Source organism: Rhinoraja longicauda, chromosome 12, assembly GCF_053455715.1.
Source record: "Rhinoraja longicauda isolate Sanriku21f chromosome 12, sRhiLon1.1, whole genome shotgun sequence".
Lineage (NCBI taxonomy): Eukaryota > Metazoa > Chordata > Chondrichthyes > Rajiformes > Arhynchobatidae > Rhinoraja > Rhinoraja longicauda.
Window position 1 is genome coordinate 16,410,296 of NC_135964.1, and position 16,906 is coordinate 16,427,201.

At 40.6% G+C, this 16,906-nt stretch overlaps 1 protein-coding gene across 5 annotated transcripts in view; it reads right to left on the reverse strand.

Moving 5' to 3' along the window:
- Positions 1-663: 663 nt before the first annotated feature.
- The window catches only part of lsamp (limbic system associated membrane protein), a 1,629,956-nt gene continuing 1,613,713 nt past the window's right edge, over positions 664-16,906 (reverse strand). For all 5 annotated transcript variants that reach the window (XM_078409128.1, XM_078409131.1, XM_078409130.1 and 2 more), the window contains one exon: positions 664-10,562. In XM_078409128.1, coding sequence (XP_078265254.1) covers positions 10,462-10,562 — 101 coding nt within the window. In that variant the 3' untranslated portion in view covers positions 664-10,461. The remainder of the gene's footprint in view (positions 10,563-16,906) is intronic.

Sequence of the window (16,906 nt, forward strand, 5' to 3'; positions counted from 1 at the left end):
CTACACACTAGGGACAATTTTTACATTTACCCAGTCAATTAACCTACATACCTGTACGTCTTTGGAGTGTGGGAGGAAACCCACACAGGTCACGGGGAGAACGTACAAACTTCTTACAGTACAGCACCCGTAGTCAGGATCGAACCTGAGTCTCCGGCGCTGCATTCGCTGTAAAGCAGCAACTGTACCGCTGCGCTACCGTGCCGACATAGGTTTAAGGGGAGGGGAGAAAGATTTAATAGGAACCTGAGGGGTAACATTTTTATTCAATGGGTGGTGGGTGTATGCATAGAGCTGCTGGAGGAGGTAGTTAAGGCAGGTGCTATTGCAACGTTTAAGAAACATTTAGACAGGTACATGGATAAGATAGGTTTAGAGGGATATGGGCCAAACACAGGCAATTGGGACTAATATTGGTTGGTGTGGGGAAGTTGGGCTAAAGACCCTGGTTCCACACTGTATGACTCTATGACAATTTTATTCGTCAGAAATAATTTATTCCTTTGGCAAAAAAGTTCCTTGCAAAAGAGCAAATTCCTTATTGTGATTTACAGTGAGCTCAGATTATTCCTCAAGCACCTTCTGACAGTAAGTTTATATCATGGTGTACACTTGATACAAACACAGCGTGTTGCTGGTTTTAAAATAAAACGAGGCAGTCACTTTCACTTAAAACAGGTTTTATTCATGTTAGCAAATCCAAAGCAACACAAGCTAGTGGAAAGCAGTAAAAGTAGAAAAATCCACTCACTGGAATATGTTTGTAATCACACACAAAATATACATTGGATTCATCAACACAATTTTACAAGTGGTGCAGCAGTACAGAGTGGGTCACAGCAACATAGAGCAAGGAGTAAGTTTGGCAGGAATTGGGTAAAACAGCAATGAGCTTGTTTTTCTCATTGTTTAGAATAAAATTAAGCACATCATGAACCAGAGCCTGTAGCCAGAGTTTACTTAAGCGAGTGTGTGCATTTGTCGCGGGAGTGCGTCTAAAATGGGCGTGTGGTTGTTTTTAATGTCAATTCTGCTGGAATGGGTTCACCAAGTTCCCTTTGACCAAGGGGCAAGGCAAAAAGACAGGATCAATTAGGATGGCACATTGACGCGTTCATATATTGCATTCACAACAACCAATGGAAGAGTTATGTTATGCTGAAAATCTTTAGTTATTGGATCAGCTACGGCGGGATGATAATTCCTGAAAGATAACTGGACCATTGTAGAGCATTCAATAACTGTGTCCTTGGACTCCAGCCTCTTTATCATTTTAACAAAATTATTTACATCTTCAAATCATGTTTTTATTTAGACGTGAAAATTCCTGACATTTTGCAGATCATCTCCGTTCAATAGAAGTGATTAGGTTTATAATATTTTCCGGACCTTGACTAGGCTTCAGCTTGGATCTCTAATTTAAGACAAATCCCCAATTTTTTTAAATTCCACTATTGTAAATGATGGTGAAGAATCTGCTTTGCGTCCTGTACTGATTTCAATTGGTCTCAAGTACATTGCAAGTGTAGGGCACAGGTGTGAAAGAGATGCAAAGGGGCAAGCAATAATCAGGTTCATTTTGTCATTTTTTACTCCGCCTTCTGGCTTCTATTTGTTTATAGTCATCCTGCTTTGCAAAAGCCTCTGAAAGAGGACATCCTGAAAACCAATGAAACAAATTTCAGAGAGAGTACCGACATAGCTACAGAGTGTGTTTAGCAGTAATATGGATTCTAGGGAAAAATCAGATAGGAAAAAGTTTTTCAAGAATGTAAACATCCATTGTTCATTTTCAACATAGTGTCAACTGAATGAGGAGTAAAATATCTGATATATGAAAATGTAGTCACCTTATTTTTTTAATTTCATGGGCAGGTAAATAAATCCCAACTATGCCCAATTAGGTTTGTATCTGGTTTTCAAATTGTGGACAAATCAAAGGTTCATAAACAATGGAAGTTCAAAAAGATAATATTATGTTGAATTGTTCTCCTTGTTACAATGCATTGCATTTTAGGGATTTCATTTGGGGCACTAAGCCTTGCTTTGGCTGTGTTAGGCAACAATCCCTCAAAATTGAATGGATCTTTTTTTTCCATTAATTTTTTTATGTGAAAATTGTACACAAAAGTAGCATTCACCAGATTTGATTACTTGATTGTCATGTCATAACATTGTCATTGTTAGTTCCTGTTCCTCCATGTACTAATCCACATTTTTCTGTGGCCCGATCTGCATCTAACTACGTTACTAGTTGGTAAACCCCCAGCTCCACTGTCATCACCATGCTTTGGAGCTTTAAGATGCATTTTGCATCTCTGATTAGGATGTGTATGCATCACATATGCGTGTGTTATCCCTACATTGTGTGTGAGGAAGTTAAGAGTCCACAGCCAACTGGCGTTGATAGCCTTCAGAGAGATTGTGCGGCTTTCAGAAAAGGACAGAGGCAGTAACTAGGTTTTGGTTCAGCAGCCTTCGCCATCCCTTTGGATAATTAAGTGGGAAAGTTTGAAAAGACATTCATTGCAGTGGTGAGGGAAATGATGTGGATAGATTCACCTTTGCTCAAGGCTCATTGTGTTATTTGAAGTAAGCTTTTTACCAGATCTGCGTGATTTAATCAGAGATTTCGATTCCATTGATTGCGTTGGGTTCATTATATTTAATTCACTTCTTATTCCTCCTTAACATGAATTACAAAATAAGGGAGAAATGTCATGAAAATTGAATTGAGAATGTAGCTTCTCTTTGTTTTAAATCCATGGTTAAAAAAATGTGGGATATGGTAAAAATGTAAGGCACAAAAGCAGCAAATATAAGGCTTTTCCTAGAGGGTACATTGTGATCACAATTGGCCAGTGCCAGCCACGCTTGTCTTCTTGAATGGTTACACTTTGAGTGTTGTGAAACTTGAGGCAAATTATACCATAATACATTGTTTCTTGACAAATCCAATCAACAAAATTTTAAATCCTGTGGCACGCCATTTGAGTTATTTATCTAAGCGTACATACTTTGCACAATATTGCAAATGAATGGAGGGATTTTTTGAGTTTGCTTATTCCACTGAATCCTTTGAGGAGCATTGAAGGGCTGTTGTTTAAAATTGAGCTGTTCAAAAACGATTTCCAATGGCTCACTTTAAAAGACAAAAATGTAATTTCTGAGGTCTCTAGAAAGGTGCCTGCGGCCAATCTGTGCATCCCCCAAACACATAACATACCCTTTTTAACAGAAATGTACCCACATTTCTTGACAATTTATGGTGCAGAAATGCCCATTTAAGATTTAAGGCAAGTAATTTCACTCAGGAAAACATTGAAACGTTCTTCCTCAGACTTGTGAAATCCGAATCACACATGATTTATCCAGAGGAGCGTTGTCCTTCGGGTGGGAGATAGAAAACGGGGTCAGTGATTAGATTAGCCAGGATGCTCTTCTATGGCAGAATAGAGAGAAAGGGTTGTATGACCAACTCCTACTCTTTCTTCAATTGTTGTTACCTGTTGTTGATAAGGAGTCTTGAAACATTACTGGCAAATACAACAGTAAAAGCTACCGCAGATGATAGACAATAGATAATAGACAATAGACAATAGGTGAAGGAGGAGGCCATTCGGCCCTTCGAGCCAGCACCGCCATTCAATGTGACCATGGCTGATCATTCTCAATCAGTTCCCTCATCCTGCCTTCTCCCCATACCCCCTGACTCCGCTATCCTTAAGAGCTCTATCTAGCTCTCTCTTGAATGCATTCAGAAAATTGGCCTCCACTGCCTTCTGAGGCAGAGAATTCCACAGATTCACAACTCTCTGACTGAAAAAGTTTTTCTTCATCTCAGTTCTAAATGGCCTACCCCTTATTCTTAAACGGTGGCCCCTTGTTCTGGACTCACCCAACATTGGGAACATGTTTCCTGCCTCTAACGTGTCCAACCCCTTAATAATCTTATACCTTTCGATAAGATCTCCTCTCATCCTTCTAAATTCCAATGTATACAAGCCTAGTCGCTCCAGTCTTTCAACATATTACAGTCCCGCCATTCCGGGAATTAACCTAGTAAACCTACGTTTACACCATAGACTCAAAATGTTTCCAATTTTAGGGTGAACATTGAATTCTTCAATTACTGATCACTTCTGCAAACACCTGCCTCTCCACCCCCCCCCCCCCACTCTCCCCTGCCCCTCGCTTCCTCCACTATTAGCCCGTTAACCAGCTCCACAGTTTGCAATGATGAATCCTTCTTGGCCTCACACCTGTCTCTATCTGAAATTTGGCCTATCATGGAACCTCCTTGGCTGATTATAGCTATCGCTAGTCCTGATTTGTCCTGGTTTTTTTCCCCCACTCTCCCTACTACAATCAGTCTGAAGAAGGGTCTCGACCCAAAACGTCACCTGTCCATTTTCTTCAGAGATGCTGACTTACCTGCTGAATATCTCCAGCAGTTTGTGTCTATCGCTGGCAAATTAAGACTAGTTCTGTTTATAGCTAAACTTCTTGCAAGCAAGTGCGCCTGATGATTGACGGGATACTGAGTAAACTTGACAGCAGTACCGCAAGGTGAAGTGAGCAAGGGGTGGGCTGAGGTACGTTAACTAAAGCACAAATTTATACTGTGATTAGCCCTCAAGGCAGAGAGGAATTGTACTTTTAGTTTAGTTTAGTTTAGTGATACAGCATGAAAACAGGCCCTTCGGTCCACCGAGTCCGCACGAAACAGCGATCCCTGTAAACTAGCACTCGCTGGGGACATTTTACATTTTTTTACCGAAGCCAATTAACCTCTGCCCTCATTCATTTATTCAGATTTAGACTTTAGACTTCAGAGATACAGTGCGGAAACAGGCTCTTAACCGCACCGACCAGCGATCCCTGTACACTAACCTACACACGCTAGGGACAATTGTACAACTTACCAAAGCCAATTAACCTATAAGCCTGCATGTCTTTGGAGTGTGGGAGGAAACCAAAGCACTTGGAGAAAACCCATGTGGTCACAGGAAGAATGTACAAACTCCGTACAGATAGCACTGTTTAGTCAGGATCCAACCCGGGTCCCTGGAGCTATAAGGCAGCAACTCTACCGCTGCACCAGTGTGTCACTAACTAATCTTCCCAGATCTGTGGATCGGACTGCTTTCTGTCGTATTGATCTAGGAAACTCTGATGATTTCTACTATCCCTCTCAGTTCACTGCTGCGTTATGATCTGGCTCTCCAGAATTGAAATGATAATGTTAATCGCACGGAACCAATGTGTAAGGGATATATTTGTGAAACAATATAACACTTCACAATGTACGTGGTAACGAGGGAGGGGAGAAAATGGAGCTGACCTCTCCAATATTACCCTGTAAAACAACCATGTGATGCCACCAGTAGCCGATAACATGCTTATACTGTAAATTAGTTTTGTGTTATTATCACAAATCCGTTCCATTAACTCAGCAGTACTGTATGTGATAGTTATTGAGATTAGGGGCAGCACACAATGAGACCTGGCAGTCTCTTTAACTAGTGTAGCCTGTGACATAAGCAGCTGAATAGAACATCGCTACCTGGGTCTTGCGATGGCAATGTTGATCATTTGCACCAAATTATCGAGTCTCCTTCTTCGGGATTCGTAGTACTGCAATTAGATGCAAAGTAGTGTTCTTGGTCTCAACTTTTACACTATGAGTGACCCTCATTTTGAAAAATGTCAGCCTTAATTGTGAATCTGCTGAACTAAAACATCTCACCGATCAGAAAAAAAACATTCCTTCTCAAAGTAAAATAGTTGCGCTAAGAATTATTCCAGTAAATCCTGTCCCATAATTCCCTGCCTTATTATATTTGTTAGTAGCAAAAAATTGGATCTTTTTTATTATATTGGGGAATAGATAATCTAATCGCAGCGGTCTTTGGTACTGTGGCTGTGTTTCGCATGAAAAGGAACTTGAAAGGAACACAATTCAATCCAAAATTATATTTGTGTATGAAGAAACCGAAGATAGGCACAAAATGCTGGAGTAACTCAGCGGGACAGGCAGCATCTCTGGAGCGAAGGAATTGGTAACGTTTTGGGTCGAGGCCCTTCTTCAGACTGATCTGTCTGAAGAAGGGTCTCGACCCGAAACGTCACCCATGTCCCGCTGAGTTACTCTAAAATTATATTTGTTTGGGATATTATCCCCATTTGTGAAGCAGTCAGATAAGCGTAACTTTTTTTCTGTGGTAGGGTTGGAAAGTTAAGAGTTAAGTTTTGAGAAATGACCCATCCCTGCCAGCCTTACTGAAATTCCTCAACATGTGACATTAGCAGGATTCAATCAGCCATGACATGCTTCAAATAGCTTTTCTGCATTTTACAGGCCTGCTTATTCCTTGTTGCACAGAAATATTTACAATACAATCCTTCAATCACAAAACTTTACAGAGACTCCACAGTTCAAGCAGAGCGTCGTGGGATAGCTGACCACCAGAAACAACATTACCACAACTTAACTAAAGAACCAAATTCTTCATCGTGGCGTATTTTTTGAGAATAGATATTAAAGCACTTAATTCAGTAACTTCATTAATATTTTGTGCACAAGATGGGAGAAGAATGGAAACTCTTCTTACAAAAATGTTAGGCTTTGGATTTAATTATCATCTGGGGATTTTGGTGGATAAATGACCAAGATTACTGCCCTTCGTATCTCAGAGATCCCTTTGATTTGGAGCTCATCATACCTACATTTTTTCTTTTAAGTTCCCCAGTCTTTTATGTTGATAACACTTTTTTTTACATTGACTCATGGAGACACAAGCACGGAAACTTCCACATGCCAACCAAGATGCCCCATCTAAGCTTGTCCCATTTGCCCGGCATTTGGCCCAAAGCCCTCTAAACCTTTTCTATCCATGTACCTGCCCAATGTATTTTAAATGTTGGCTTGACTACTTCTGGCAGCTCGTTCCAGATGCACACCATCCTCTCGTGTGAAAAAACACATTGAAGATTTTGGGAACTGCCCTTTCTGTCTCCATTCAAATGCAATGACAAAGAGACTAGATAAAATCCATCAGCTTTTTGATTTGGATACTGTTGCACCTTTAATTGTGCAGGTGACAGCAGAAAAGATTTAGTGACCTTAAAATGCCATGAAAATGTATTTTAGGAAGAGATTATAATTGAAATGCATAAATGTTACATATTTTCTCATGCATAGTTTAATGAGAAAGGAGTTTCCTTTGAACAATATGTCCTGGAATAAAGTAAAGCATTAATAATTGTAATAATTCTATTTGAACACTTCTATTTTTTTAAATTTCTGTTTCAGTCACAATGTTTGTTTTGTTTTAGACGTTGACCTGTTTCATAGGTGCCGAGAAGACATTGCTGCCTTAGAATACCAAAGTTATTGTTTAACTTAGAATAGTTATACAATAAATAAAAGACCCCGCCATTAAATATACTATCCTCTCAGACATTATTACAGAGAATAAAGAGAGTTGTGTATTGGCAACCATTCTAAACCACACCCAACGGAAATTCAGTCTTGCCATGAAACAGCCAGACAGGGGAACTAGCAGCCTATTTCAATTTCAGTACTCTTTTCCTTCAGCAATAGAGAACTTTAAAACAAAAGTCTAGTTGGCATCACTGTGGTGTACTGCAACAGCATGGAATTATGTGCACAATGGAGAAACTACATGTAAAGTTGTGGTAATGTCGGAATATATGTGGTAGCTCCAAGCAGTTGTACAACTGAGTCATAATATAGTCGTTATAAGTACATATCCAAGGGATCCCATTCCTTCTGGTTGCTTTTCCTGGAACAGCATCTAACAGATGGAAATAAGCCGTTTCACTTAGTGAGCGATGATAGAAGCATTGGGATGATTCTGAAGCCCGCCAATGGGCATGGGTGGGGTAGGGTGGGAGGGGGGTTGAGCTACAGGTTTGATGGTCGAGTCCTCCCATCGGGGAGAGGATGTCTGCCTCAACCGTTTTCCTCAGAGACAATGAGGAAAACAGAAAAAAAATTGTTAAAGCAAAAAGCTGTGGTAAAGTTGCTTCTGTGGAGTATTTATGCTAATCCCATCTTTAATGAAAGCTGTACAAAAAATCATATCCTGTACCAACCGTTAAAGCAAGAAACTTGCAAAATATTAGACTTAACGTATCACAGCATTAAAAACGTGAATTCAAATTAGAGCTACACACGATTTTTAATTTTTTTGCTATTTTTTTACAGTTATGTTGTAAGTTATTTGCATCCAGTTTTGGGTAATCTTTGCAGAAAAAATGTTTTAAGTTGCTTTTTGCACCGTTTTGTTGTGACTACGGATCATGACCACAAATTTAACTGTTTGAGGAATATACTCATTCATGAATGTTGGATACTGTAACTTCTGTTTGGATTGCTCCTTCATCCAGAGATTTACATTCGATCAATAAACCATGGCTGTAATGCCAAACTTTTAATACAGAATTTTTGTGATCACCATTTGTACATGATATTGATCTTATTTCAAACACGTCTCTTCCAAACCCTCGTGATATTCCTGTAAAATCTATTGTTGAACACAGCAAATAATTACTTTTGCACTAGGAATGAAATGTCTATTTTCTTCCACCTTTTTTAAATCTTAAAAACATCCATCTCTAGAACTGCAATGCTAAATATTGATTATACAGAGAAATTCAAAAAAGTTACAGTGCACCACAACATGTTATGGACTGAAAAGTGTATTAGTTATTAAAATGGGACAAAATGCTACTACTGCTCCCAAACCATCTCTCATGTGCAGAGCAAATAGCTGCCACAAGAAAAACCTAGTATGGTTGGTTGTAAGCTAGCAACATAGGCATAGCCCCACATGGGCACCATCTCGTATATACACTGACATAAATGAAAAAAACCCCACATTTTTAGCATCAGAAATGCATCCTTGCTTTATATCTCTTTAAAGATAAGCAACTATTCTGACCTATTCAACTGATGCCCTGTGGATGTTCCAGGTATACGTCACCTGTCTATGAATTTGGACTGACATGCATGCTCTGGGCTGCAGTGAGTACGAGAGATTCTTGTTAGATGTGAGTTATTGACTCGTGTGCATGACATTCAAAATCAGTATGTTACACCTAAAGCTTAACAAGCAGAGGGTGCATGACAAGTGATGTCTCACTTCCTCTGTCCGCAAAGTTCAGACCAATGCCCACAAAACACTCGTTCAGATTTGATTTAGTCTCTCTACATTTTCTCTTCAAAGCCTTCTATAGTCTTCTGATAGGACCCTTTCGAAGGACATGGCCACTTTGATTTTCTTTTAGTCGTGTTTGGGTATTTAAATAAAAACAGACAACCTATTTTAAAAATAGTCCAAGTTTTTTTTATAAGGGCAAGTTTTATAGGCTATTTTTTAAATATTTTAAATAAATTAATTGAACTTGTAATCCATTTAGTACTGTGGATCAAAAGAAAAAAAAAACACCCTGATTGGTGTCTGAGGCATCATGATGCATTAATGAGACAGATCAATTCCTGAACCCCTGCAAGTTGTAATACATAATTTGTACTTTGCAAATCCTTTTATCTTCATTATAACTGTGTGATGGGGTAATTCAGTCAGTGTTGCAATAAACTAAAACAACACCCTTTATTATCATCTTGGTTGAGATCTCTAGATGAAAACTCATGACCAAATGGATATTTCCCCAACAGCAATCAAGAGAACTAAAAAAAAAAAATATTTTTCCAACAAGTTATTCTCTAATTGGTGACAGATTTCTTGAAAATGGTAGGTAGATGTCTGCTTTTTAAAAACAAAAGTTAGATGCTGCAGACTGTTATTTATCACTACTACCAATTGTTTGAAAGAAAGTGTTCCATAAGCTTTTTATAAAAACTAGGTTTAGCACATTATTGAAGTGTGCGGGGGGGGGGGGGGGGGGGGGAGGGAAGGGTGATCCAAAATGACGTTCCTTTTCCTTTTTGATCAAATAGATTAACTTCATCGCATATTTACCCTTTGAACCAGTCTGCTGCACATCCGTGCCCGTGCCTAAATATTGTGGATGATTCATTAATATATAATCAGTACATTTAATGATAAGCTTGCTTCACACATCACCCCCAATATTATTCCAGTAATATATAATCTTAATATAGTGAATGGGTCACTTGGCACCAACAAATACAGGGCTGTGTTTTGCACTAATTATATGTTATCATTCAGACCCAAAACAAAGGGTTAGATCTGTGCGAATGTAAACATTAGCAAAAATGGCAGAGGAGAAAAAACTTTTTTACACAATATTTGAAACTCATGAGCAAATGTTGATCATTTTGTATCTAATACACCCTTGACCGTTTTTTTTCTATTCTAAAAGCTTTTCTAGCAATACTTTTGTGCGGTGTCATGCACCAAGTTGAAATACAAATAATCTCCTCTTTCCTTGTGGTCAGTTTTCATATTATTAACATTTGTAAATTAGACAAACTAGAGTTGCGACTAGCAACCACAGTGAGATGGCAACACCTGCTAATCCAGTGCCTGAGTCTCGCATGGAACCAGGTCCTGCAAAAATGAGAGAGAAAAGCAGAATTAATATTTATTTAAAAACTCAACAGAACATTAACATCCACACGTGTCACATGCAGATTTTCCCGTGTTTTGCTTCTTTTTTTTAACCCTCAGAATATATATATTTTTTACTAAACACAATCCCCCCTTTAAAACCGTGTCTTGATGAAAACTCTATATTGCCCCTGAAGTATGGCCCAACACAACATACCTTGTTATCAACTTATAAGAGGCCGCACACCAACATTTTAATTTTATTCATTGGTGGATCAGACTTGATTTAAACATGTCGATATTATTAAACATTAAATTCACCAAAGCATTTTCATTATAAGATGTCATAACATTTAGAATGGAGCAAGCAGGCAAGAAAATAACATAACATACTGTCGAGTTTTAATTAACCAATGTTTTAAGCTGAACAAGAAAAAAGTCCTATTAATAGTTAGTGCAAGATAGCTTGAAGCTGTTCGATGCCACTTGAAACCCAAGATGGCTGTTGCCCTTGAAACATCTGACAGGGGAATGTACCACCTGGGGAGTGACAAACTAATTTAACATGGCCAAGTATGCTACTACACCACAGGCTTCGAACCGCATTTCATTGCACATTACGTTAAAGAGTGAAACAGCAATGTATGTGAGGAGACAAGAAATGTTTCAATAACAAAGTGGAATAATTAAAATACTAGAATACACAGCTGATCAGGCAGTATCTGTGACTGAGAAACAGGGTTAAAAATTAGTCACTGACTTCTCGGCAGGGACAGAAAAAGGTTTAGATTAATAACCTATGTAAGCTCATGATAGGTTGACCAAGGGATTACATTATTATTTAGACTTTAGAGACAGCACAGAAACAGGCTCTTCGGCCCACCGAGTCCATGCCAAACAGTGATCTCCACACACTAGCACTATCCTACACACTAGGGACAATTTACAATTTTACCGGTCAATTAACCTACAAACCTGTATGCCTTTGGAGTGTGGGTAGAAACTGGAGCTTCTGGAGAAAGCCCACGTGATCACAGGGAGAACATACAAACTCTGCACAGACTGCACCCGTTATCAGAATCGAACCGGGGTCCTTGGTGTTGTAAGGCAGCAACTCTACTGCTGTGCCATCATGCTTCCCCTTGGAGCATTGTTAATCCGTTTTTTGGGGGGTCAGGAAACTCACTTTCCATTACTGAGAAATAAGCCAGTGTCTGCTTCAACAACTCTGCAGTCACATTCATGTGAAGGAGCCTGACCCTTGGATGATGCAAGAAACCTTCTCAACATGACCTGCCAATGCTGAGATTGTACATGGTGTACTGACCCTGTGCAAATGCCTTTTGAAATACCATTGCGATGTCTTTGAATCTTTTGAGCTGTTGGTTTATTGTGATAAACTGTCAGATTTAACTTTATAGGCTTTAACTTTAAAGAAAAGTTAGAAGTTCAAAATTCACACATGGGCAACATGGGTCAAGTCCAAAATGACAGTCATCGTCCAAATCCCATGAAGAATGATCACATCAACAGCTGCAATAATATTGCATTAAATCCTCCACTGGCATGAACTTTATTCCTGATGATTGAAGAAGATTCAAGCACAGTTACATTTGTTCGGGTGATGTATTTATAAATAAACTTTCCTCATTGTCCTTGGCAGAAGATCATATGGCCGACGACTGTCACAGAACATATTTATGTCTACCCCATGAAACTATACAGTGTGAGTCTCAGAACATTTTACCCTCCATGGACAATGTGCAGATGCAGCTGCAATTTGGTGCATGTTTTTTTTAAATTGTAATTAGAATCTTCCTTAATTTGCCAATATAATACCATATTCATCAAATCTCGCTAAAATGCTTGGAGCAGATAAATAAAGGAAAATGTCTGAAAGTTAAACAAAGTCCAACCCTGCTGCTATGATCATCTTGTGCCAAGATGCATTGAAAATCTAGAGAATTAAAGAAAATCAGTGCTCCACCTTTCCTGAGTTATCAGTGCCGGCTCTGATTTGTTCTGTTACTTCTCGTTTCCCTCTACCCTGACTCTCAGTCTGAAGAATGGTCCCGACCCGAAATGTCTCCTATCCATGTTCTCCAGAGATGCTGCCTGACCTGCTGAGTTATTCTAGCACTCTATGTCTATCTGGAGAGTGGGTTGGATAGTTTTTCAAAGTAAGCAAGTTAAGAATTAGGGTAGCAGAGTGATACAGCTGATAGAGCTGCTGCCTCGCAGTGCCAGAGACCAGGGTTCGATCCTGACCTCGTGTACTGTCAAGAGCCAAGAGTCAGGAGTGTTTCATTGTCATATGTCCCGAAGCGGAACAATTAAATTCTTTCTTGCACCACCATAACAGATACGTAAACAGATACGTATATTTTCCCTGTGACTGCATGGGTTTCCTCCGGGTGACTTGGTTTCCACACACATCCCAAAGACGCATGGGTTTGTAGGTTAGTTGGACCTGTGTAAAATTGCCCCTGGTGTGTAGGTAGTGGATGTGAAAGTTGCAGGGCCCGGCGGCCGCAGTAGCGCCGTGAGGACTGGCACCCGTCCCGGCGTGCCCTGCGCCTGACCTTCCTCCTGTGGTGCAGCGCGGCGGCAGGGAGAAGGTCAAAGAAGATGGCCGCCGGCAGGACGAACATGGGGCAGCGCCTTGTGGCCGCTCTCCCGCTGCTTGCCACCGCGATGGCCTCCCGGGGCCGGGGTGAGTGGCTCCCTCTCCCCTTTCCATACACATATGTTCCCGAAATACAGCCAAAACGGTACACAATAGCGCAACAATTTTAGGGGCACCTTACTCACCATTCGCCTGCGCTGTGCAGTATCAAGTTTTGTTCAAATTGTTGCGCTATCGGGTACCGTTTTTACTATTTCGGACACATGCCCCATAAAATAAACATCGCCATTTTGATCTAATACTTCCATCTTCAATGTTGTCATTAAACGCGTGCTTCGTTGAACGATGACTCCTGAGATAAATGCTCAAATTTTCTTCAAGTTAAAGTTTGACCACTCAATAATGTTAAAATTGTGTGTCTTTTTTTTCATCAACCGCTGTCACAACGGGAACCCAACGGGTCGTGTTTTGTTCAAATTGTTGCGCTAACGTGTACCGTTTTGGCTGCTTTCTGCCCAACCAATTGTTCAAGCGCTTTTGATTGCAACATGCACCTTAATTTAGTTCAACAAAGAAACTGACAAGTTACTAAAGAACCTTTAGTAACAACGGGACCCAACGGTTCCACGAGTCGTCTAGTAGCATATAAAATGCAGTCTGGTGGCAAGTCGCTACAATTACCTTCCCGTTCCCATACCGACTTATCTGTCTTCCACCTTCTCCACTGCTACTGGAGGAAGAGCACCACATATTCTGTTTTTTTTTCCTTAACCAAGAGGTTTAATTGGAAATTCACAGTTTACAACATACTACATTGACCAAAACTGCTACTCGTTTTAATTTGCAAACATCGATCATCAGATTGCAGCGTTGTCAGCCGTATCCACGATGCACTTGAGTCCTCATGACGACTAGCATTCACGGAAGGCCTCTATTGTTGCCATGGACATCGCGTGCTCCCTCTCCAGGGACACGCGGGGACAGACCTAGGCCCGGAAGAGAGGCAGGCAGTCAACCCGACTAGAACCCTCCACTGCCCTCTGCCTGGTTCCGTGAATGCCAAAGCCAATTAACCTACAAGCCTGAACGTCTTTGGAACGCGGGAGGAAACCAGAGCACTGGGAGAACACCCATGCGGTCACGGGGAGAACGTAAAAACTCCGTACAAACAGCACCCGTAGTCAGGATCGAACCCCGGGTCTCTGGCGCTGTGAGACAGCAACTCTACCGCTGCACCGCCTGATTTACAATACATTTGTTCATTTATTGGGGAAAATATCCTCTGTCAAACAAGTAGTAAATAACTCACCATGGACACGTCTTGATATTCCAAGATGACCTAGAACAATGAGCTAACTCTTTATCCCACATACCCTTGATGTGTGATGTAACTCCTGAAAACCATCTGATCTTCAAAAACATTTACCTCAATGCCACTATTAATCTAACAAGGTTGATGCCATAGCAACAGTTATGCGAGGAATGGTATCACATTTACACAAGGAGGAATGCAAAAATGACTCGTGCAATGACCTCAGTGTCCTTGATGACTTTCATCTACATTATGTCTTTGATACAACATGAATGAGTTTTACTCAGGCTAACATGACAGCAAGGTGTGCCAAGAAGCCTCATGCTAAAATCCTCACTGAAAATTTTCTCACGTAATAATTTGATCTCTAAATATAGTAGTATAAATAGCTATTTTAATTAAACGCAGCTATTTACGTCAGTGTAGAATTTATATCTTAGAGTCAAAGAGTCACACAGTGTAGAAACAGGCGTTTGGCCCAACTTGCCCACACCGACTAGCATGCCCCATCCACCTGCATGCTTTTGGCCCGTGTTTCTTAAACGTTGCAATCATCCCTGCCTCAATGACCTCCTCCAGCAGCTCGTTCCATACACCCACCACCCTTTGTGTGAAAAAGTCACATAGAGCTCTTAAGGATAGCGGAGTCAGGGAGTATGGGGAGAAGGCAGGAACAGGGTACTGATTGAGAATGATCAGCCATGATCACATTGAATGGCGGTGCTGGTTCGAAGGGCTGAATAGCCTACTCCTGCACCTATTGTCTATTGTCCATTGTCTATTGTCACGACTCAGATTTCTATAAAATCTTTTCCCCTTCACTTTAAAATCGAGCTGTCCACAGTGTACAGATGCAAAATTAAAGGGATAAACGTATAGTGCAAGATAAAGTCCAGTAAAGTCCGATTAAAGATAGTCCAAGATAGATGGTAGCTCAGGACCCTCTCTAGTTGCTGATTGGATGGTTCAGGGTCTCGACCCGAAACATCACCTATCCATGTTCTCCAGGGATAATGCCTGACCTGCTGAGCTACTCCAGCACTTTGTGTCCTTTAGCGAATGTCAATGTTCCAGTGAGCATCCTTTAATTCAAGTATCGCTGATGGTCTGAAGACGGGTTCCGACCCCAAATGTCATTTATTCTTTTCCTCCAGAGATGCTGCCCGACCCGCTGAGTTACTCCAGCATTTTGTGCCTATCTTTGGAATATACCAGCATCCACAGCTCCTTCCCACACACTGGTGATTTGGGGCCATTTTGTTCTTTGTCATTTTTGGCGAGAAATGAAGATGAGGTTGCAGCAGTTTAATGAGGAAATATCATCTTCCCCAGGTTGTCTCCATGTAGCCCAGTTTCGTGATGGGTCAACTGGGGCAATCACATTAATGCATGCACTAAGTGATCTATATACCACATAAAAATCAGATATCAATGGAACCAATTTCTAAACATAGTGTTTTATTTATCCAGATTTACGACAACACTAAAGTTACCATGTTTTGCTATTTGTAGAAACTGGAATATTTTCCTTGTTTTGAATTATCCACAGTCAATATTATCCTGTGGTTCCCCACGTTTGTATTTAGACTTTAGAGAGACAGCACGGAAAAAGGCCCTTCGTTGCGCAGAGTACGCGCTGATCAGTTTGTACACGGGCACTATCCTACACACCAGGGACAATTTACAATTTTACCAAAGCCAATTAACCTTCAAACCTTTACATCTTTAGAGTGGAGGGGGAAACCGGAGCACCCGGAGAAAACTCGCACAATCACAGGGAGAATATACAAACTCTGTACAGACAAGCATCCGTAGTCTGGATCGAATCTGTGTCTCTGGTGTTGTGAGGCAGCAACTGTACCGCTGCACCCCTGTGAGACCTTATTCCCTACAAATAGATGACTGTTTTATGCTGCTGGGTTTACCTTTGAAAGAAAGAGGGAAAAATGGGAATGCATTGGAGTGCTTTGCCATGGATAACGACTGCCCCACCAACAGTTCAAATCCACTGGCTAAACTATGAAAGAAGGCCCATAATCAATATGCATCTGTTGAAAGAGGCTGGGTTATAAATCACCCAGTACTTATATAATAATAATAATAATAATAATAATAAGCATTTATTTTATATAGCGCCTTACCAGAAGCTCAAAGCGCTTTACAAAAACAATCATAACATAAAAACAAACAGACAAACTATCCTAACGGAGAAGCGGCGAATAAACAGCGCCAGCGTCCTCTCACGTCAGGGTCCGGCAGTAGACAACAAAAAGCACAGGACACACAGATACAATTTTAACACAAACAGCCATCACAGTGATTGCTCTAGGCACACCCTCACTGTGATGGAAGGCAAAGAAAAGTCTTATCTCCTCCTCATTCTTCTCCCGTGGTGCCACGAGGTGA